At 42.0% G+C, this 22,809-nt stretch overlaps 1 protein-coding gene across 33 annotated transcripts in view; it reads left to right on the plus strand.

Moving 5' to 3' along the window:
* Positions 1 to 20,023, plus strand: part of CNOT1 (CCR4-NOT transcription complex subunit 1) — a 107,058-nt gene extending 87,035 nt beyond the window's left edge. For 19 of the 33 annotated variants that reach the window (XM_065566804.1, XM_065566827.1, XM_065566806.1 and 16 more), the window contains 18 exons: positions 872 to 1,012; positions 1,580 to 1,684; positions 2,677 to 2,796; positions 3,404 to 3,595; positions 5,013 to 5,155; positions 5,805 to 5,913; positions 6,005 to 6,174; positions 7,082 to 7,334; positions 10,716 to 10,964; positions 11,464 to 11,627; positions 11,897 to 12,014; positions 12,738 to 12,839; positions 13,291 to 13,464; positions 15,158 to 15,307; positions 16,586 to 16,766; positions 17,751 to 17,883; positions 18,145 to 18,279; positions 18,984 to 20,023. In XM_065566804.1, the coding sequence (XP_065422876.1) occupies positions 872 to 1,012; positions 1,580 to 1,684; positions 2,677 to 2,796; positions 3,404 to 3,595; positions 5,013 to 5,155; positions 5,805 to 5,913; positions 6,005 to 6,174; positions 7,082 to 7,334; positions 10,716 to 10,964; positions 11,464 to 11,627; positions 11,897 to 12,014; positions 12,738 to 12,839; positions 13,291 to 13,464; positions 15,158 to 15,307; positions 16,586 to 16,766; positions 17,751 to 17,883; positions 18,145 to 18,279; positions 18,984 to 19,062 (2,718 nt within the window). In that variant the 3' untranslated portion in view covers positions 19,063 to 20,023. The remainder of the gene's footprint in view (positions 1 to 871; positions 1,013 to 1,579; positions 1,685 to 2,676; positions 2,797 to 3,403; positions 3,596 to 5,012; positions 5,156 to 5,804; positions 5,914 to 6,004; positions 6,175 to 7,081; positions 7,335 to 10,715; positions 10,965 to 11,463; positions 11,628 to 11,896; positions 12,015 to 12,737; positions 12,840 to 13,290; positions 13,465 to 15,157; positions 15,308 to 16,585; positions 16,767 to 17,750; positions 17,884 to 18,144; positions 18,280 to 18,983) is intronic. The other 14 variants (XM_065566808.1, XM_065566832.1, XM_065566810.1 and 11 more) reach the window with 3 other exon arrangements.
* The last annotated feature ends 2,786 nt before the right edge of the window (positions 20,024 to 22,809 follow it).

Genomic DNA, 22,809 nt, shown 5'->3' on the forward strand with positions numbered 1-22,809 from the left:
AAAAGGAGTAGACTCTGATTGGGGGAGGGAAGACTAATGGTTCAGATAGCTTTGACATCTTGTGTGTGCTCCTAAAACACGGTTCCAAAATGTCTGGATTCATAATGCTTTTTCCTGTCTTTCTTGTCTGTCTGAATGTAGCATAGATTGTGCTGTTGCTGAACACTTCCCATTGTAAATGCTAAGAGAAAAATACTGGCATTCTAGTTAAGGCTATGTTGTATACGAAAATTTGACTGAACCATATTGACATGGTTTTCTGCGGTACTGGGCACCCACATCCTATTACAGAACTTGCATTGCAGTACCCCTGAAAATAGGTCTGTTTGACCTGTAGTTCCCATCAGGACTCATTTCCTAAAGTAGAGCAGTGGTCACATAGTCTTTCTGGAGATGGAAGCTGTTGACAGATTTACTTGGAAGAAGTTTTTAGGGTCAGTGTTTACATGCCATTGGAATAAATAGAGCAACTTACTCTGCTAGCTGCAGATGACTTTTCTTAGTTTGTGTGGGCCATAGACTGTTTAACATGAAGCTTGTTTTCTCCTGCATAGGAACCGACTGCTCTGTCAGCCTAGTACTGATGGGCTTTCTTCCTTAATTCCGCACACTGGAGGTACAGGAGATCCCTCTTGATTTTATTTCTTGATCAAGTTGCTTGTTAGCTCCCCTACCTGCATGGTTTACTGAAAGTTTTGATATCCAATATAAAACATAAAGCATTTAACTTCATGCAAAGTGACTCGTGTTCATGAGAACATCCCTGTTTGATACTGGCATTATGTATAGTCAGTGGCTCAGATTTCAAGATTAACTGATGCATTTTACAGTGGAAACTTACAGCCTTCATTAATATACTGTTTTTTAATAGGCAGCATCCCCACAGCAGAGGGAGATGATGGAGCAGGCAGCTGCACAGTTAGCTCAGGATAACTGTGAATTAGCATGTTGCTTCATTCAGAAGACAGCTGTGGAAAAGGCAGGCCCTGAAATGGACAAGAGGCTGGCAACTGTAAGTATAGAAGTGTCTATCCCTAGCCTCCCTCTGTCAGAGGGTGGAGATGGATGGCAGGAGAGAGATCACTTGATCATTGCCTGTTAGGTTCACTCCCTCAGGGGCACCTGGCATTGGCCACTGTTGGCAGACAGGATACTGGGCTAGATGGACCTTTGGTCTGACCCGGTACGGCCCTCCTTATGTTCTTAGCACAGGGGTAGGCAACCTATGGCACGTGTGCCGAAGGCGGCACGTGAGTTGACTTTCAGTGGCAGTCACACTGCCTGCGTCCTGGCCACTGGTCTGGGGGGCTCTGCATTTTAATGTAATTTTAAATGAAGCTTCTTAAACATTTTAAAACCCTTATTTACTTTACATACAACAATAGTTTAGTTCTATATTATAGACTTAGAAAGAGACCTTCTAAAAACGTTTAAATGTATTACTGGCATACGAAACCTTAAATTAGAGTGAATAACTGTAGACTCGGCACACCACTTCTGAAAGGTTGCCGACCCCTGTTCTAGAGGCTTCACATAAACAGTACCTAGCAACAACTTCTCTCTATTATTGCTTTTGCAGGAATTTGAGCTCAGAAAGCATGCAAGGCAAGAGGGTCGTCGGTACTGTGATCCTGTTGTATTAACTTACCAGGCTGAACGGATGCCAGAGCAGATCAGATTGAAGGTGAGAACAGACTTGCTGAATTTTAATTTTTGGTGGTGATGTCTTCTCCCTCTCTTCCTAATCTTAAAACTGCAGGAGGAGGTGGCAACACTTAGCAGATGAGTATTTCTTTGCCTTGTCTCATGGCTAATAATCCAGCTGCTTAGTATCTGAAACATATACAACTTTGCTTGTGAAATAAACTATTCAATTCTCCTCTTCCCTTCCTCTCAACTCTGAGGATATTGTATGTTCCTTCTAGAGCTTGTCTACAGTACTCCTTCAGTGGTGGTGGAGGAGGGTCACTAGAGTGTCTTCCATCTTTCTAATCTATTTTTGCTTCTCATCACCTTCTAAGGTGACATCTACTTCACTAAAGCTGCAGACAATTTTCAGTGGCAAAAAGAAATCGATAGGCTGCATACTTAAGTGCAGCAGCATAGATGGGGATTTTCCTGCTTTGCAGTTAAGTAGGGTGTGGGGAATATAGGATTCCCGCCAACCCTGCACTGAACTTATACCCACACGTGTACAGCTTTGAGTTTATGCTCTATAGGTCAGTGGCTCTCAACCTTCCAGACTACTGTAGCCATTTCAGGAGTCTGGTTTGTCTTGCATACCCCAAGTTTCACCTCACTTAAAAACTACTTGTTCACAAAATCAGACAAAAAAATAGTGGCACAGCACACTAGCTGAAAAATTGCTTACTTTCTCATTTTTACCATACAATTATAAACCAATTGGAATATAAATATTGTACTTATTTCAGTATAAAGAGCAGTATAAAATTTTAGTTTGTACTGATTTAGCTAGTCCTTTTTAATCTAGGCAAATACCTAGATGAGTTGATGTACCCCTCCGGAAGACTTGTGTACCCCCAGGGGTATGCATACTCTTGGTTGAGAACTATTGCTATAGGTCACTTATTAGAACTAGTTACACAACTTGCCCTTTAGTTTTTTCTTCACTGTCAGTGCAAAATAAAGGACGTGCCACTTTTTTTCATTATAAAGGTTGGTGGTGTGGACCCAAAACAGCTGGCTGTTTATGAAGAGTTTGCACGCAATGTCCCCGGCTTCTTGCCTACCAATGATTTAACTCAGCCCACAGGATTCTTGGCTCAGCCTATGAAGGTACAGATTTCTGTAACACTGTTGGCTTGAAAATATCAAAGCCATTTTGATGAACCTTGCAGAGTTTCACATAGAATACCAGTGGGTAATCAGTCTTTAATGGCACTCAGAAAACTTTTTTTGAGGGATGTCGGTGGCCTCTATAGCCAGATTGAAGGAAACTTAACACCATCCTCACATCATGTATATTTTTGTGTTGAATTCTGAAGTGCTACTTACTCATGGATCTGAGAGGACTAGATATGTAACTTTTGAGAATGAAATGGATAACAATGCTGGTATTTCTGGGAGCTTGTTAATGGACCAACTTGTAACTAAAGTGGGATATTTGGATGGCCTCTGCCAGTTACACAACTTAGTATGCTACCAATATCTGACTGTACATTCAAGTAAAATATCACTAATCAAGCATTGGCATTTGAGTTAAGAGTCTTCTTTACGATGCATCTTTCTGGTGCCAGAGGTTCTACTGCAGTCAAAAGATTAACTGGTATTTAATGAATTCTACATACTTGTTTTACTCTTTAACACCCCTCCCCCCACACACAATAATTTATAATTAATCCTTGCCAAGTCTTACTAAACACATACACTTTTTTTAAAACAGCAAGCTTGGGCTACAGATGATGTAGCACAGATCTATGATAAATGTATGACAGAACTGGAACAACACCTACAATCCATACCACATACCCTGGCCATGAACCCACAAGCTCAAGCCTTACGCAGCCTGTTGGAGGCTGTAGTAGTGGCTCGTAACTCCCGTGATGCCATAGCCGCGCTTGGACTGCTCCAGAAGGTTAGTGTCAAGTTCTGTGTCAGCTCATATGCAGTTCAGTTTGCTTTTACTACTCCTTTTGCCAGTAGATTGCCTATTAGCTGGCAGATGCATAGTTAGAATTGAACAAATATTGTGGGGAACTACTCAGTGAATTGTATTGAAGGACCACTACTGCCTTTTTCAGATGTTAAGAAATGAAAGAAGCAAAAACAGATTACACACAAGATGCAGACACTTGGCATCATGCACTCTAGAATGCCAAATTTAGGCAAGTCACCAAGGGGAACAAATTCCAACACTATAGAGGTTCCTCACTGAGACCCTGTAGCTGGGAGAATTAAGTCTGTGGAACATAGTTAAGATCAACTGGGATGCTCTTGCACTTAAAGATCCATGAGTTTGTTAAAACTTAAAGTGCAAGAGCCAGTCTCTTAATGTGCTTCCAGATCAACTTGGATTCCTTTAAATATGCTCATCAGTACTTTTGAATTGCACCTGGAAGTAGACAGAACTAATAGCGCTGAGCACAGGGGCTATACTGCAATAATTGAAACATCAAGGGTAACACGAAGTAGAGCATATTACAATACGCTTAACCTAGGGTCTGAGCATGGTATGTATGGCTTTATAGTGATGAGTGTCTAGAGATGACAAATGCAGAAGAATCTTGCAAGCTCTGTGAGGAAACTAGTATTAAGACACTCAAGTGCCACTGCTCTCTTACAATACAGGAACAATGATAGTGCTAAAAACTGAAAACCAGTCGTGAAAATAGTTTTACATCCTCAGTAGACGGTGTGGACACCCTCTACTGGTTTTGTCTTGACTAGGTCTTGGCAGGAGCCTAGACTGCACCTTGATCAGCTAAATTGATCTATAAGCTGATTGCCCTCCTAGTGTAATGCAGGGTAAGTTCTTCTTTTAGTCATGTGTTAAGCCTCACCTGAACTGGCCACTTCTACTAATGTAGATTGTCGGAATGCTTACTTCTATCAACAGGGGTATCTTCTCACCCAGTTTATTTTCATCCACGTTCTTATCTGAGCCAGACATAGAATTAGACTCTAGAACCTGAGTTTGATGAAAAGACATTGGCTTATTGATGTTGCAGCCCAAAGAATTGCAAATTTTTTCTTGCTGTTTAGTGTTTATATAAAATCACTAAGATGTGGTAGAGACCTGCAGAATACTTTGTTAAAACCTTTGTGGAGCATGAGCAGTTACCTAGATGCCCTCTCTTGTAAACTTATACAAGACCTTTCTGGATATTATGGCATGAGCGGAGATCACAGGTTTTTGGATAATATTGCAGCTGCCACATTTTAAGGTTAATAACTGCTTTTGGAGAAAAGTACTTAAAGTTCATTGATTTTTCAGGAGGCAGTAGTGGAGGACTGGGTTTTCCATATGTGCTGACCAGCTGCTTCTCTTCTAGGCTGTTGAGGGCTTACTGGATGCCACCAGTGGTGCAGATGCTGACCTCCTGCTCCGCTACCGTGAGTGTCACCTACTTGTACTGAAAGCTCTGCAGGATGGCCGTGCCTATGGGTCTCCATGGTGTAACAAGCAGATCACCAGGTTAGTAATGGGAGGAAGAGAACACTTGTTTGAATACCTCATACCTTGTCCTCTAGTCTTGTTGAGTTACCATTTGTGATTCCAGAACACTTGTGTGTAAAATGGTATAACTGTACAAAAGACTAACGCCTACATAATTTTTCACTTCGTTTGTCTTGTATATAATGAACTAAAACTAGGTGACTAAGTATTGCTCCTTTGCCCTAGAGTTTGATAGGAACCTACTTTTATTAAAAGGTTTAAACATACCTCAGGCGTGACAGTTTTGTCACTCTTTAAATAGAGAATCTAGTTTGAATAAGTCTCTCCTGCATGTTGTGTTGGATTCTACTAGAGACTGATTCCAGGAGTGCTTGGTAGGTAGACGTGCCACTTTCCATGCTTTGGAAATAGAGCTTCATCGATTCAGTGTAAAAAGCCTTTAAAAAGGACTGACCAGAGCAAAGATTTGGTGAAGCTTAGACTGCTCTGGGGTGCAGCTGACTATTAAGATCAAACACTGACTTGGTGAACCCTGTAGAGGATATCTGTTAGAGCTGAACAATAAATCAATGTCTCAAGTCTATAGCTTTCTTGAGGCATCACATTTTTCTGACAAGTCCAGCTAGGCTAAACAAGCATGTATTAAAAAGGTGTCTAATTTTTCTAGATGCTTGATTGAATGCCGGGATGAGTATAAGTACAATGTAGAAGCTGTGGAGCTGCTAATCCGCAATCACCTTGTTACCATGCAGCAGTACGATCTTCACTTGGCACAGGTGAGAGTTTACCTTTTGAACATACTTCATGTAATCAGTTCATTAAAGGGTTTATACTTCATATTCTTGACTACATTTTCCATCTTGGCAGTCAATGGAGAATGGCTTGAACTACATGGCAGTGGCATTTGCCATGCAGTTGGTGAGGATCTTGTTGGTGGATGAGAGGAGTGTAGCCCACGTAACAGAGGCAGATCTATTCCACACCATTGAGACTCTGATGAGGATTAATGCTCACTCCAGAGGGAATGCTCCAGAAGGGTGAGACTGAAATACTGGTCAATGAACTTCTCTAAGGTGCTCAATAGTGATCTGATTTAAAATGGCTTAAAACTGTATTCTTTTTGCATAAATCTGACTTAAATTTCCTGTCAGACACATTTCTGCACTAGATTCATCTAGTTCTGTCTTGATATCAATGATGTAGTTCTCCCCACCTGAAACTCTCTTCTATATTTAAAACTTTTGCACATATACCTGTGTGCACTTTGGAAAAGCAACTGCAATAAGGCTTTCTTTGGGGTAGAAAAAGCTCTGCTATGCACTATATTCCAACACCAGGATATCAGACAGATTCTCTTAGTATCTCACTCAGCCATTTTAGGTTTGTCTAGATTGGACAGAGACTGGTAGAGAATAAACCTGTATTAGCTAACATGTGGTTTCTAACCCAACTTAACTTTTTTTTATCCTTAACCTTTCTGTTGCTGCTGCCAAGTATCTCTTGACTTGCTCTGATGGTCTGAGATCTTACATAAGGAACACTTTCAGTGCAGTCTACTCTACGATCACAGATCTGGCTACTAGACAGTGGCATCTGTCACTGGTCCCTCTCCTCCTAAGGGCCCCACTAAACCATAGGAAGTGACGCTTTCATCCTGTGATGGGAAGGATGGCTCTGCCAAAACACTACGTTCAGGGAGTTGGGCTGGGCTTCAAAATTTGACTTTCCCTATGAATGAGTTGGTAATTTCAACGGTATAGGGAAGCTCCTTCCAGAGCATTGTATTCCCTTACATTAGTCTCATTGTGCTATATGTATCAGAAGGGCAGTTGCTAAGTGGCTTGAAATAGGCTTTTAATTTATTCTCAGTAGCTTCACATTTACGCACTGTTCCCAAAAATAAAAATGTATAGACGAATTCTTAATTTGGGTCTGTTTCACTAGGTTACCCCAGTTGATGGAAGTGGTCCGATCCAACTATGAAGCAATGATTGACCGTGCTCATGGAGGCCCTAACTTCATGATGCATTCTGGGATCTCCCAAGCCTCTGAGTATGATGATCCACCAGGCCTGAGGGAGAAGGCAGAGTATCTACTGAGGGAATGGGTGAATCTCTACCATTCAGCTGCAGCTGGCCGTGACAGTACCAAAGCTTTCTCTGCGTTTGTTGGACAGGTAGAGCTTTTGGAAAGAAAGGTGCTTTTTATTCGACATAAGTAGGGTGTGATGCCCTCAATGTTAAAGCACAGTGTTATGTATCAGTGTTAAACATCCTTTTGAAGTTTTCATGAGTATGACCGCTATCAAAATTCTGTCTAGCTTATGTGCTACGGCATATGTTTTTCCTTTTCACTGATGAAAGAGACTTTAGTGGAAAATCTCTCCTCCCTTCAGTGAGTGCTGTTCCAATTCAGTTACTACAGCAACAAATTGTCAGTGCAGGTTGTGATTCTATTGGGTAAATCTAGTAGCAGGAGAGCTTCTAATGAGACAGATCTTGGTAATAGCTCTGACAGCTCTGTCAAACGAAATTTGGCTTAACATTGCTTCTCCCCTACACTTAGCAGAAACTGTGTGGCAAAGTCAGTCTAGAGAAACCAATGTCTGGTGGGTGGAAGTGCATCTGATTGCTTTGTCCTACCTGAACAGGAAATGCCTTCAATTTTTATCCATTTGTTTTTGGAGGAAACTGTTAAACTGGATGGGTTAAAATGGTTTCTAAACTTGATGCCATTCCTCTTGCTTCTACTTTGACATACATGACTACAGGGTTGCCTGAAGAGTTGGAACTCCACCCGCTTGGGGGAGGGGAGGAAGTAGATGGGGATTGCAGTGAAGAGAAGTGAGATTTAAGTAGGCCAGTGTTTCTACTGACTTTCACTCTTTGGATATGGACAAAAATGCAACCGTTTGACATATGTTGTAAACTGGCAGCAAGACTTATGCTAAAATAGAATTTGCAGTTACAGCTGCACTTGCTACAAAGTCAATTTAGCCATGGCTGCAAGGAGAAGTTCCCAATTTACTCTGTAGATTGACTGCAGATGTCACTTCCAACTTCAAAACTAAGCAGTGAGAACCTAGATATTCCACAGAAGACTGACCAGCCACAAAGCAACAGCTATATGAAACCTAAACTGGAGTTCAGGTGTCTCACTGAGAGGCCAGGGCAAGCGGAATGGAGTCCAGCTAAGGGGTATTGCTTTCTTTATCCATCTGTTTGGGTCAGCTCTAACTAGAAGCTCCCACACCCTTCTTAGTATGAGTAATCTAATCTAGCTTGTAATCTCTTCACTTGAGGCTGACAAGCATTGCCGGAGTTGCGGCTCTCAAACTTCCTGTACTCTCTTCAGTCTGGCTTCAGGCCAGGTCATGGCACAGATGTCCCTAGTTTAAATAGTCAATGTTTTCCTTGTGATGGATGGGAACTAAATTGCTACTCACTATCTGATCAGCTGCTTTGGCTACTGATAGCTGTGAAGTATTGCTGACATGGCTATGAACTCTGACAGACATAAAAGGATCGCTTATGTGGCTCCTTTTTTGTATGATGGGACCAAGAAACTAGTGTTGTGCTTTGCTCTTTTTCTCTGAATGCTTTTATGTGGCATATAGAGAGGTACCTACTTTTCATGGCTTGTGTGGGGCTATTGAAAATGCAGCTCAGTCACGTAACTATGTTCACTTTGTCAGCTCTACGTCTCCTTTTTATAGGCTCCAGGTGGTGGGGCCTCTTTGCTTCCCTGGTTTCTATGAGAGATTGGGGGCTGTATGAGCACTAGGAGGCTGAAACTGTCAGGTAGCTCCTGGCAGGCCCTTGGCTGTAAGATTCTATTCTCTGTGCTGATCTAACGCAACAAGAATTTTTAATCTTCTCTTTCCTTGAGGTGGTAGTGCAGTATGGATAAAAACAAATCTTGCACAACCTGGGCTACTCCATACACCCTCTATGGAAGGGACTTTACTACCCTACCTGCAGCCTAGAAGATCCCCCTTCCCTGTGCCAAAACATGTTTGTTTGAGTGAGGCAGATAACCGTCTGTAAAAACACTCTAGCCCATACAAGAGAGCATCTACATAGTTTATGCTAACATCTCACTTTCTGTCTGGCTCTAAATGCTATATGGTGATGCTCTTTATAAAGATAGATATTGTGTATGTTACAACTTGCACCATATTGATTTTTGTTTTTGTTTAACTTGTGCTCCCTTGCCATCACATTCGGTCTTTACGGAGTAACTTACGTTGTGTACGCTCTTTCTGCCTCTTGGCATGTAACAGCCCTTCATGGGTCTTGTACAGAACTCTTTGTAGCATGTTTCTCTACCTCCACTCTGCACGAGCTATTTCAGTCCCACTTCTGCCCCCTCAATGAACAATAAGAAAATGGCTTTGGTGAAATTTTGGGCTACTTTACACTCTGAACAAATTTCATTAGGGCTGCTATATATTTCATAAGCCTTTATTTGGAAAGGCTTGAAATAACTGAAATGCTTTGCTGTAGTCTTGACTTTTTCCTTGTGAAGTTACATGAGACTCTTCTTTTTTTTAAAAAAGCTCTGGTAACAATTGGACAAGGGGATAGGGCTCAAAACTGTCTGTTGGCTGCTTTCATTAAATACTATCACCTCTTTCCCCAACGCTGCTTTAAATCAAGGAGCACGTGTCTTACAACAAAGCAGGCATGTACCTGCACTTTTCAAAAGCCACTTCATAAGTTCTAGAAGCTTCCCCTGAAAGTTTGACATGGCTACTCATGCCAGTTTCACTGCAGTAGAATTTCTGCTGCTTTTAAGTACACGGACAGCATAGCTGTTGTAACTTCCAAAAAGGTGGTTTGTCCAAGAACTGCAAAGTTGGTGTCCACTACTAATCTGAATTAATAGCTTATTCCTGTTTAACCTTGTACTTTGGTAACAAACTCAAAAGAGATTTTTATCTAGAGATACAGGCACTGGCCATTGAAACTATGCAGAGTCTAGCGTTCCTTTTGAATGTTATGTTCCTATGAAAAACTTGTTCTTAACAGTGAAGTGCAGTATCCAATTATGAGTTAACAAGTAGATTTGTAGCACTATAGTCCAACAAGGCATCAGGCAAACTTTACCACCCCCAATAACTCTGATGCAATCTGTGGGCTCCTAAAAGTGGGGCAACTTGAACGCTTGCCTCTACTTCTCCTCCTTCCAAGGCTTAAACCACCAGTAGCAGAGGAAGGATACTGCTGCACTGATATTGAACCACACTTCATTAGCTCTGATGGTTGAAAGGAGGATCACATGATATTTTTCTCCTTTAGAAGCAGGTGCCATTGATAAAGTACTTTTATGTAGGAGCACAGCTTTAACTCTCTAGCTGTTCCCATTTGTTTTAGAAACCTCTGTTTTGGGGAGTAAGTGGAGGAGGTAATCTCATAGCTACCTCACTGTAAAAAGAAAGGCAGTAGTTACATCCATGTTGCATGGCAGATGAATTATCATAAAACTGTTACTTGTTTGCTTCAGTATAACAATGAAGTGTTTTTTTTTAAATTACCATATTCTGTAGTTCTGAGGGTTTTTCTTGTCCTCGTAATAGATGCACCAGCAAGGAATCCTGAAAACGGATGACCTGATAACTCGGTTCTTTCGTCTTTGCACTGAAATGTGTGTTGAAATCAGCTATCGTGCTCAGGCCGAGCAGCAGCACAATCCAGCCGCCAATCCCACCATGATCAGAGCCAAATGCTACCACAACCTGGATGCCTTTGTGCGGCTTATTGCACTGCTAGTGAAGCACTCTGGGGAGGCAACCAACACGGTCACAAAGATTAACCTACTGAACAAGGTTGGAAATCCTTCCTCTTCCAAGCAGTACTTGACATTCCTAGATTACATCACCTGATGTATTTCTGCTTATGAGCTAAAACATGGGCCTTAACTTGGGGTGGGGCAGTCCGTCTGAGATGGGACCTAAAACTTTCAGATGACTCTTAAAATGGGGTATAGGCAGGGCTGCAGGCTAAGCTAGGTAGCTTCCTCTGTGATGTGGAACCAGGGTATCGAACTTCCTCCTTTGTTGCTGAAAAGGCCAATGCAGTCAGATTTTAAAAATACAAAAACAGCTTAAGGCTGAAACCCCCAACAAACACCATTGGCTGGGTGGGAACTCAGATCTGTTTGTGAGGCTGAGCTGGACGCTTAATGGACAATCAATATGGTGCACTCCGGTTACCAAAATGGCTTTCAGCTCTTCATTAGTACTCAGAATGCAGGCTTCGATTAGTGAAATGGTTTCTACAATTGACAGGTCAAAAACAGTGAAGCTTGTTCGTTCATTTCTTTAGGTGCTTGGTATAGTGGTGGGAGTTCTGCTCCAGGACCATGATGTTCGGCAGAGTGAGTTTCAGCAGCTTCCTTACCACCGCATTTTCATCATGTTGCTGTTAGAATTAAATGCTCCTGAACATGTGCTGGAGACCATCAACTTCCAGACCCTTACAGCCTTCTGGTACGTACTTCTGAATGAATGGCGGTTGGCACGAACTTACCCTTTCTAATAGGGTGAGGACTTGGATTTAACAGTAACTTGACAGCTCCATAGTGGCAGGTCTGATCATTTTTGTAACCATAGTATCGTGTATTGTCTAATTCATTATTCATGGAGGTTATTAGTAAAATGTAGATGCTAATGTCTCTTACTATGTACGTTCTCTCACATTTGTGAAAACCAGTGTTACCACTGTGCTCTCTTAATCAGCTTTAACCTTTTTCTTTCAGTAACACATTTCACATCCTGAGGCCTACGAAAGCTCCGGGTTTTGTTTATGCCTGGCTGGAACTGATTTCCCATCGGATATTTATTGCGAGAATGCTGGCGCATACACCACAGCAGAAGGTGTGGCTGCGGTTTATCTTCTATACATTATAAAACTCTTACTGAGAAGGGTGCCTAAGTGATTTGATGCTGTTTCACATCTTACTTTTTTTTGACGTGCATTAGTAGCATGTCTTCACATGTAGGTTTCTGTATGCACAGTAACTAACAACTGTGTGGAGGGGTGACCCTGTTTCAATAAACTGTCAAGCTTTGGGTAACTGGGGAATTTTGTAAATAAGAGTTTCCACTGTAAACCAAATCATCAAATTTACCCATAAGCTTTCTGTCACTGTCAGAGGTTGTACAGTTCATTGCTTTCCATGTCAGTTAAGCGGGGAGGGATAGCTCAGTGGTTTGAGCATTGATCTGCTGAACCCGGGGTTGGGAGTTCAATCCTTGAGGCGGCCATTTAGGGATCTGGGGCAAAAATCTGTTTGGGGATTGGGCCTGCTTCAAGCAGGGGGTGGGACTAGATGACCTCCTGAGGTCCCTTCTAACCCTGAGATTCTATAGAGGAAGACTCTTTTAAATACATATTCCAGGTAACCCTGAGACCCTCAGAAAACTGGAGCTGTACTGTAGTCATTGACTAGTCCTAGTGCAAATAATCTTTTCAAACTTATCTGGGGATAAGTCTAAACATGCTGTCTCTATTTTACTCTGCTTTAGACCAAACTGTAATAATCTAGGTTTAATTGCCTTTGTTTATACATTACTTATGTGATGGTTTTCTCTTGGCAGGGGTGGCCTATGTATGCCCAGCTGCTAATTGATCTCTTCAAGTACTTGGCTCCTTTCCTTAGAAATGTGGAACTCACTAAACCTATGCAAATTCTCTACAAGGTAAACCGTACGGGCTGATGCAGGTATTTTCCAGGAAAGCACTGTGAAGATGGGTTAGAGTGCAGTGGAAAGTAACTTGTTTTTGTTAGCTGAATATAAACATTTAACTTTTTTTATTTAAATCCTCTGTCTTTTGTGAGTTAGAGGTTAATTTAAGTACAGTTTCGGTATTGACACTGGTCAGGAGATCAGTACTTGCACTATTAATCACAGGTAACTGATCAGAGTTTGATAGTAAGCTGTAAGACACTGGAGACCAGGGAATGGAGTTGTCTGCTAGACACTGCCTTATTAAATTCATTACCGGGAAGAAGAAACTTTGATTACATGATGCATCAGGAAGAAAAAGGTCTCCTCTTCCCCTTTTTGCTTGTCTGGCTGTGGTACAGTTGCTGTTGGGGGAAGCTCAGAACCTGCTAATTACATGCCGCATTCTCTTTTTCTTTTGTAGGGCACTCTGCGTGTGTTGCTGGTCTTATTGCATGATTTCCCAGAATTCCTTTGTGACTACCACTATGGGTTCTGTGATGTGATCCCACCAAACTGTATCCAACTAAGGAATCTGATCCTGAGTGCCTTCCCACGTAACATGAGGCTTCCAGACCCTTTCACTCCCAACCTAAAAGTAGGTAGCATGCCCTGTCAAACTATCACACACGGAAACAATGGGAAACTTGATTGCATGGGTTCTTTTAAATACAATATGAAAGGGCGTGAAACTTCAGAAACAAAGTCCTATTTTGATAAACACAACCTAGAAGTTCCTAAAGTATTTAACACTTTGGATATGCAATTAATCATTGGAATTAATTAAATAGCCTGTTATAATTATAACTTGGTATAAAAGCGTTTAATTGATATTGCTGTAGCACTCAATGTGCTAGAGACTTTCCAAAGAGAGAGAGACTCAGTCCTCATCCTGTAGAACATAAAAGTCCAAGTCCCTAGCCCTGCAGTCTGATCCACATGGACAGACATTTGCACCTGTGGCGCTTCACTGATGCCAGTGGATCTTTGCATGGCTGCAGGGGTCTGCCTGTACGGATCCAATTGCTGGATCAGGTCCTTTGGCTTTCTGAGCTCCGCTGAGGAGCATTAAATAGGAAATCCGGTTTCTCACAGTAAAATACCATAAGGGTTTTGGGTATGAAAATCTGAAGCAAATAGAGGCTTTCTTGATCATGCTTGACTACTAAACACTGGAGCAAAGATGTTGAGGCCACACTTAAGATCAGTGGAGGTATGATACTGGGATTAGTGCTCCTTTCTCTAGCATTCCAGGTGTGTGTACTACACTAGTTTACCTCCGGTTCGCTTGTGTGAAACCACTGACTACTTTGGAAGTCTTCCATGTTGGTTCAGTATGCTCCATTTTTCTTAAAGGAAGAAAGTCAGTTAAACAGAGCTCAACTGACAACTTGCACTTCATTTCTTGCTCTGGTTTCTAGAAGTTGGAGGTGTACAGTAGATTTCATCCACCCTGGTGTATGCTTGGCTGGAATCCAGTTGAGCAACCAGTGAGAAGAGCAATTGTCCTCTCTACTGGATCAAAAAAATGAAGTGCTCTCTGCATGGTGTACTTATGACTCTCTTCTCAGAATACACATTAGTTACTTCCTGTCTCCAGTTATAATTTTTTTTAGATCAGCCATTCTGAAGTGTCAGTAAATTTTAATAGAATTACTGCTTTGACCTATTTAAATCCTGAAGACCATAGTCTTCTAATCCACATAATGGGTACAGCTGCAGCAGTGTGAGCTTCCCCACAAGCCCCAGCATGTCATCCCTTATGGCATGAACCACCTCTAGAAGTGGCAGGAGTGATGATTTTTAATGGCCCACTTTGTTTTAGTCTTCCTTGCTGGGGCTGGAGAAAAGAGAACCGAATGTGGGTGGCAGTTTTTTGATGTGGACTCATTCTCTGGGAGCTAGAATAAGACTTCCAATTCCACTTCACACAGATATCAGTCACTATCTTTGAATGCTACCAATCTGGGCTGATTTCAAACAGTTGATTTAGAGAGATCAGGCTGTGTGTATCCCATTACCAGTCTATAACGTATCTAGTTTTCAGCAATTTATAAGTGACATCAGATTAAGAAACCAGCTATTTTGAAGTCTGAAAACAAAGATCAAGAGCTCCAGCAGTACACCAGGGGAATTGAATTTCATGTTATACCTTCTGGTATAAAAATGTATAGATAAGAGTGGCTGGTATGATGAACTCAAACTTCCTTTCCTTAGGAAGTCTTACAACCATAATTTTGATTTTAAATAGCAGGAATTAAAGGATTACTAATGGAGTTTTTCTTTGGCAGGTGGACATGTTAAGTGAGATTAATATTGCACCACGAATACTCACCAACTTTACTGGAGTGATGCCACCTCAGTTCAAAAAAGATTTGGATTCCTATCTCAAAACTCGCTCGCCTGTCACTTTCCTGTCTGACTTGCGCAGCAATCTACAGGTTAGTGGATCCATCCCTGAAAACGTTTTTAGAGTCGGAGGCTGAAAACCATGTAGGAAGTGAGTTAATGTGACTCAACAGGTATAAAATACTGTGATGTACTGTTTGGCAGATGTGACGGGGATACGAGCTTCCAAAAATGTTCTTTCCTGCTAGATACTCAGTGCGTTTCCCAATGCACTACAAATAGAAATCTTGGATAATTTAGTATCACCAAAGATGATGTGATGTTTTGACAGCAGGAGTGTTAACTGCAGTGATTCTCAAGCAATGTAGTTTTGAGAAGAGTCCATCTTAGTCCTGTAGAAAAGTAGGACTTCACTTGCCATTCAGGGTACCATAAACTCCTCCTCCTGAAACTGCTTCGGTGCATAAATTGGCAAAATTTCCCCAGTGTGTTCTGATGGTTTTCTTCTGCAGTGAGAGCCCCTGGTACCAACTGGCTTAGGAGGTGTCCACGGCTGTCTTTTCAGCAGTTCTCAAATCAGCTTAGCGCTTTTAACCTGGACATCCTGTTCATTGCTTTCCATGTCAGTTAAGTATAGGGTGAGGGATAGCTCAGTGGTTTGAGCATTGGCCTGCTAAACCCAAGGTTGTGAGTTCAATCCTTGAGGGGGCTATTTAGGGATCAGGGGTAAAAATGTGTCTGGGGATTGGCCCTGCTTTGAGCAGGGGGTTGGACTAGATGACCTCCTGAGGTCCCTTTCAATCCTGATATTCTGTGATCTTTGAGACTCTCACCAGACTTTATTGAATTCACCTCAACTAATCAGTTTCTAAAACCGATTAAACAAGCTCAAGTCAGAATTTGCTTTTGAGTCACTTGTTAATGGAAATTCCTTTTTATTTGTGTAATTATACATTCAGATTGGTACATGGGTTCATGCAATTTCAAATGTTACATGTAGACACAAACACTTCTGAAAAGGAGGCCATGGAAGCTAAAGCCCACTTCAGTGTATGTTAAATGTGAATTCAGTAACTGCAAAGCTTGACTTGCAACAGAGTTGGGTACTAAAAGTTGGATATTAAGACCTAGTTTAGGCTCTAATTTAATAGAGGGTCTGTGTCTCTCTTTAGTGTAGAGGTATTGGCAAGCACTATCTACAAAGTAAGAAACCCAAATTTCAGACTTTAGATTTCTAATTAGACATTGCTTTCTGCATAAAGCAGATATTTGAATGCTGAAAATCTCTCCAAATCATTCCCTTCACACAGTCCCTAAGAACTCTGAAGGACTGTAAAAAGCTAACCTTTCTCTTGTGCTGTGCCCCCCAGGTATCCAATGAACCTGGCAATCGCTACAACATCCAGCTGATTAACGCACTGGTGCTCTACGTAGGCACTCAGGCTATTGCACATATTCACAACAAAGGCAGCACACCCTCGATGAGCACGATCACCCATTCAGCTCACATGGACATTTTCCAGAACTTGGCTGTGGATCTGGACACAGAAGGTAAGCAGAACTTCTCTGGATCACTTTTTGCTTCTAGCCTGAAATGGTTCTTGAAACTTTCTTAGTTAAGAGAGCAGATTAGCTCTGGGTACTATGGCAAAAACTGAAATACCACTTAACTGCTAGTGGTTTTGTATTAAGCAACACTGCATTACAATAGAGTTCTGAATACACTAAAAATTATTTTATTGGAACTAAACTTATCTGAAACACATTGACTATTCGCGAAGTATAAAAAGTTAATTTTGGCGTGAACTAGGTTTTGACTCTTAGAGAAATATTGATTCTCTCCTCTACTGGAGACTTATTTAATGTGCTGAGATCAGCTAGTCACCCTCCCACCCCCTTTATGCAGTATAATCCTTAAGTGCAATGAGCTTTGCTTCAGGATAGAGACAAGCGTCATGTTCTCTAGAGTCTGGAGTAATCGACACTAAAACTGGTATCTCTGTCCTGGGAGGATTTAATAAATAGCATCCATCCAAGATAAGTAGTAGAGGGTAAGATTGCAAAAGAGTTAGTTACACCTGCTTGGCTTGTGAAATATAAGAAGTGTTATAACCGGATAATACTTGGCATGTAACATTTCACTTTGAAACTTTCATCTTCCAAAGTGTGTTATGAATATTAATTAATGTATTAGAGTCTAAATTTGGTGTAGGAATGTTGCTTTGTCTGAGAATTTTGAATCCATACAATGAAAGAATCTTCAGCCCTCCTGGGACAGCTGCAAACCTGAGGGGGTGTACTGCTTTGCAACAAATGTCATGGAAGCCCTAATTTTTGGTACAAGAACTCCAGCTGGGATCAATGTTGTGAAGCACCCTAATATTTTTTTTAGCTTTTTACTGAAGTTTCTTTAAACTGTGTAGTGCAGAACCATACATCTGAATCCTTAAGCAGTGCTAGGGTGCTTCCTTGTTCCACTATGTTGTGTAAGGGAAACTAATTACTTCCTATTAAACACCTACTTTCTCTTTCCAGGTCGGTACCTCTTCTTGAATGCAATTGCCAATCAGCTGCGGTACCCAAACAGCCATACACACTATTTCAGTTGTACCATGCTTTACCTATTTGCAGAGGCCAATACTGAGGCTATCCAGGAACAGATCACGAGGTGAGGAGGGGCAGTTACATTCACAACCTTTATAGTTCTACTTTTCACTTTGCTTGAAATTAAATGACTGGGAGGCAGGTGTTATGCTGAGTTGTATAATGTTACTGTCTAGTGCTATAGAACAAGAACACCTAGTGCAATTTGATGCTGCTTGCAAGAGCAAATGTGTTCTCTTCACTGTGCTGTGTTGCAAATATCCGTGTCTTCTAGGAGATCTGTGTTGAGCCTTCCCTGTTTTGTTTTGTTTTGTTTTTTCTTCAGGGTACTGTTGGAACGACTGATTGTAAATAGACCTCACCCATGGGGTCTCCTCATTACCTTCATTGAGCTGATAAAAAATCCAGCGTTTAAATTCTGGAACCATGAGTTTGTTCACTGTGCTCCGGAAATTGAGAAGTGAGTAGATAACTTGGTTTTGTATGGTTTAATTAGAAACTCATGCTCACTTTGGTTTATTCAGTCACATAATGGAAATATTAGTGGTGATATTCCATTTCATACTAAGCTGACACAGCCCCATTGGATAAAATAGGTGACAATAAATATCACTACTTTGGCCTTATAAAATGCTTTACATGGATAGATATTGAAGTGCATCCATGAAGCAGGTGAAATAATTGCATTTTACAGATTATGGGGAATGAAGCACAATGTCGGAATATGCTGGCAGAAGTGAGCCTAGAACTTGTCCTACTCCTAGGACAGTTTACTGTCCACTTGACTGGTGCCTCTGTTTACATGTTTGATTGCATAACCTCATGATATCAAATTACATGGGAACATGCTATTTCCTAAATCTCTGATAAATGCTGTGTTCAGTAGTGGAGGGGGCTTTCTTTCTGAAATCTCAAATCAATGTATTCCTGTCTGAAAGCGCTATAAATCAAACTGGGAAAAGGACTATCCACTATGCCACAGCTTCCATGACTGCTACTTTAGAATAGCATCTCAAAATCCAGCTCGTTGCTAGGTGGATTGTGAGCTCTTGCAGTCCTATGTTTATAGGAAATCCCAGTGTTGAAGGTGTCTCAAAATGAAGATTTTTTACTGAACTATATAGCTCTGTCCCTCAACTTTTTTGCTCTTCTGTCCATGTTTAGGTTGTTTCAGTCAGTTGCACAGTGCTGCATGGGGCAGAAGCAGGCACAGCAAGTGATGGAAGGCACTGGTGCCAGTTAGATGAACTGCATCTTGTATTGTAAGCGTGCCAGCCTGGAGGTCCCCTTCCCATCAAACTGACAGAAGAATCCTTAAAGCTCTTCCTGACCTTCCCAGCCCCTCGATTTGGGTACACACAACAAGCCTTTGGGTGAAAGTCTGTGTGGGCATGTTCCAAAGTTTAAAGCAAAATTTTGACTCTTGGCCAAAATTTAGAAGATGCTGTGAATATCATTTTGAACTAGTGTAAATACATGGAACCGAAACGTTTGTCTGGACTTCTTGGGTTTGTGCAAATTGTGTTAAAGGCAGGTGGATAACTGGTGCCTGTCCAGCTTGTAATAAAGGGGCAGCTGCTGATGCCAAGCACTTGTCTAGGGCAGACCTCCTTGTCCTGACATTCCCGGACTCCCAAAGAATATTGAAAAGCCAGTTTTAAATATTATGTAACTTATTTTTTTTCTTTGTGGATGGGGGACCTTTAAATCACTAAGTTGTTTAAAAAAAAAAAGTGGATGTGTTGGGATATGGGAATACTATGGAATGTGGGAGGGAGGGGTTGGGATTAAGGTCTAGTGTTGCTTCTCCCTCCTGCCCCCCAATCAACTGCTGACAGTGGGGGGAGGTAGCCTTCAGAGCCCGCCTCCTTTCTGTTGGATAAGATAAACTTCAGGCCCTTCGGGAGAGGGTCAGCTGTTTTTAGTAGAGAGACCTGGCCTATAGCTTTTTTTCTTTTTTTCCTGACACTTGTAAATTTTGGAAGGGGGGAGCTAAATCTAGAACTGTCCCCCTGTGGCCACACAGCATAAGTTTGTAAAAAGAACAAAGGACCAATACAGCCCATTTTGTAAGGATTTTGAATGTTTTGTAAATGTATTGGTCCATGTGTTGTATTTTGTAGCCTTTCTAGTTCTTGGGCTTTAGTTCTCCCACTTCTTGTATGTATGCATACTGTAGTTACACATTAAAGTCATGACATGCAGCAAGTGCAGCTCTGCTTATTCTCGGCAGTACCATTACACTGGGTTTTCAGAGTTCTATCGTTCACTACTACCTGGGCCAGGCCCATTAGACACGTTTTGAACTTGAGCTCATGCTGAGAAAATTCAAGTAAACGTCATGTTTGGAACTCCAAACACTAGGGAGGCTCTTTAGGTTAATCACAAATTCACATGCACAAATGATGCCATTAGCAGGTTGTCAAATCATCCAAACATGAGCTTTGGCTATTTTCCTGGCTAGATTAGCCTCTGAGAGAGAGGCTGTGTGTTAATATAGCATTATGGGAGAAGAGAGGAAGTGGATAAAGCAGTAAACTGTAGCTCAGTTGTCTTAATTCTTGGTGGTCAGATGCATATAATTCCTGCATAAATCTCCTCGAAGGAATCTGATCTTATTAATGTGTAGCTGACTTTTAATTACTGACACTTAATAGGTTGGCTTTCATCCATCAAGGTTCAGTTTGACAACTTCATGGCTCCAGATGCAGGGCCTGCATGCTTCAAAGGCAAATAATCTCAAATCCTAAAAGGTGCTAAGACTTAAAAGGGCTTTCCCCCTTTTATCTATCTTTATATATAAGGGAGAAAGCTCATGAAAGTTGCATGTTTGCTTGTCTCGTAGCAAAATTTACCTGCAAAGGTAAGATGCCCATTTATTCCTTAAAAATTATGAAGGACTGGACATGAACAGCAGCACCAGCCCTTCAAATGAATATTGATAAAGCTCTGTGGCCATTTCCCTGTTCTGAAAGGACCTTCATGTAAAAAATGCCCACTTACCTTTAAAAAAACCTCCACTCAATAGCCTGCAAACAAGTACATGTTCACCTCAATGTTGTCTCCCTTGGCAACACACAAATAGAGCCAAGGATCCAACCATGGTGAACTCTGGCACCCAAACTGCCTCTGAACAGTGTTTTGAACAGCACCTCTCTACAATACTTCAAAGGCAGTTGGACAAAACCTAAGCAGTTCAGGCAGGCTGCCACTTGCACTGAACTCCAGCTGAATGTGATGAGGCCTTGCTCGTTAGTAGCAGGGATCCTAGTTTATGAAGAAAATCCCTTTTTCCATGATTAAAATGAAACCTGACCGCAGCTACCCTCCCACATTCTGTGTTCCCCATGGTAAATGAATTTCTAGGATACCTGGTTATTAGTTGCAGATACCAACAAAAAGCCTGGGTTCCCTTTTTCTTTCCTAGCTTGGTCGGCAGTAGGGTTTTGGATAACAGTAGCTATGCTGCTGGTATCAACTAACTTAGGGGCTGCTACAGCTGAACTGCATAACTATCAAGAACTGAACTAAATAGTCACTGAAGGGACAGGCCAGATGCCCTTCAGCAAAATGAATAGCAGCTGTTCTAGCATGTATGGTTTCTCTCAAGCAATGCCTCAAAAGGCTGGCGGCTTTAAGCAATTTTGTAGGAACAGGCTCCAAGCCGAATGAGGGAGAGGGTCATAGCCTGCACCCCCAACTTCACTGCACCCAGGCCAAAGGCTGGCTTCCCTCTAATAGGCACATGTATTCAGGTCCTGCCATGCAGTGAATTCTAGCTGTGGGTGAAGGAAGCAGGCCACCTGTGGCTAGAGGCAGGCCAATGCAACCATGGCTTAAGACCAGCACCACAAGCTACCTGCTAGCCAGTAGCTGAGGTCAAAAGCAACAGTGTGCACACACCCTCTGGCCAATCTTATAGGAGTATTTTGGATCACTGAAGGTGAAAAAAGCTCACTGCCCCAAATCATCAACTGCTGCAACACTTTCAATTGGTGGGAGAAATGCAAACCTCTCCTCCATCCCCTGCCTACTGAGAAGAGGCTGCTTCTACTGCAGTGGTGAATAAGGGGGAATCAAGGACCCCCCTGGCAACTGGACAAGTACAAGTGATTGACTAAAACAGGTCAGCAACCTCTGGCACATTGGGCCAGTTAGTTCGTTTACCTGCTGTTTGCAGGTTTGGTTGATCACAACTCCCAGGGGCTGTGCTTTGCTGATCCAGGCCAATGGGGATGGCACAAAGCGGCACAGGCCAAGGGAGGTGCTGGCTGCCCTTCCCGCAGCCCCCATTGGCCTGGAGTGGTGAACTGCGGCCAGTGGGAGCCACGATCAGCTAAACCTGCAGATGCGGCAGGTAAACAAACTAGCCTGGCCCGCTAAGGTGCTTACCTGGGTGAGCTGCGTGCTAGAGGTTGCCGATCCCTGGACTAAAAGGAAACGAGAAATACCCACTGAAAAGAAGACTGGAGAAGATGCACGCAAAAGCTTTGGTAAGTAAATATCACTGCAACTGATCTCTTCCCTGTGACACTTCCATCGTACCTTTATTTTAGCAAGCAGCAAACTACAATTCCCCTCAGCCTGCAACACCAACCGAGCAGAAGCTACGGAACAGGGACTAGAGTCCAGCTCAAACTGGTGTACAAATTCCTTTATGAAAGTACAGGGCATCATTGGGCCTGCACAGCCTTTAGCATTAATAGGCAAGGGAAAAAATCCATTTCACTAAGGAATCAGAGCCCTTTTAACTTAAGAAAACCCCATTGACAAAGAGCTGCACCATTTTTAGTCATTCAGAGAAAAAGATGTGGCCTAGTTATTTGCATTCCTAGAGATGTGCCTACCTTAACCTAGGGAATCCCATGCTGTCTCTTCCTGAACAGGCTGTAGAATTGTAGGACCTTAAGATTCTGGCAGTGACCATCCAGCCTCTAGAAAGTGGAGCAATTGCTAAAGACAACTTGTGTTGTCAAGCCTCCCTTACCTA

This window comes from Chrysemys picta, chromosome 14 (assembly GCF_011386835.1).
Source record: "Chrysemys picta bellii isolate R12L10 chromosome 14, ASM1138683v2, whole genome shotgun sequence".
NCBI lineage: Eukaryota > Metazoa > Chordata > Testudines > Emydidae > Chrysemys > Chrysemys picta.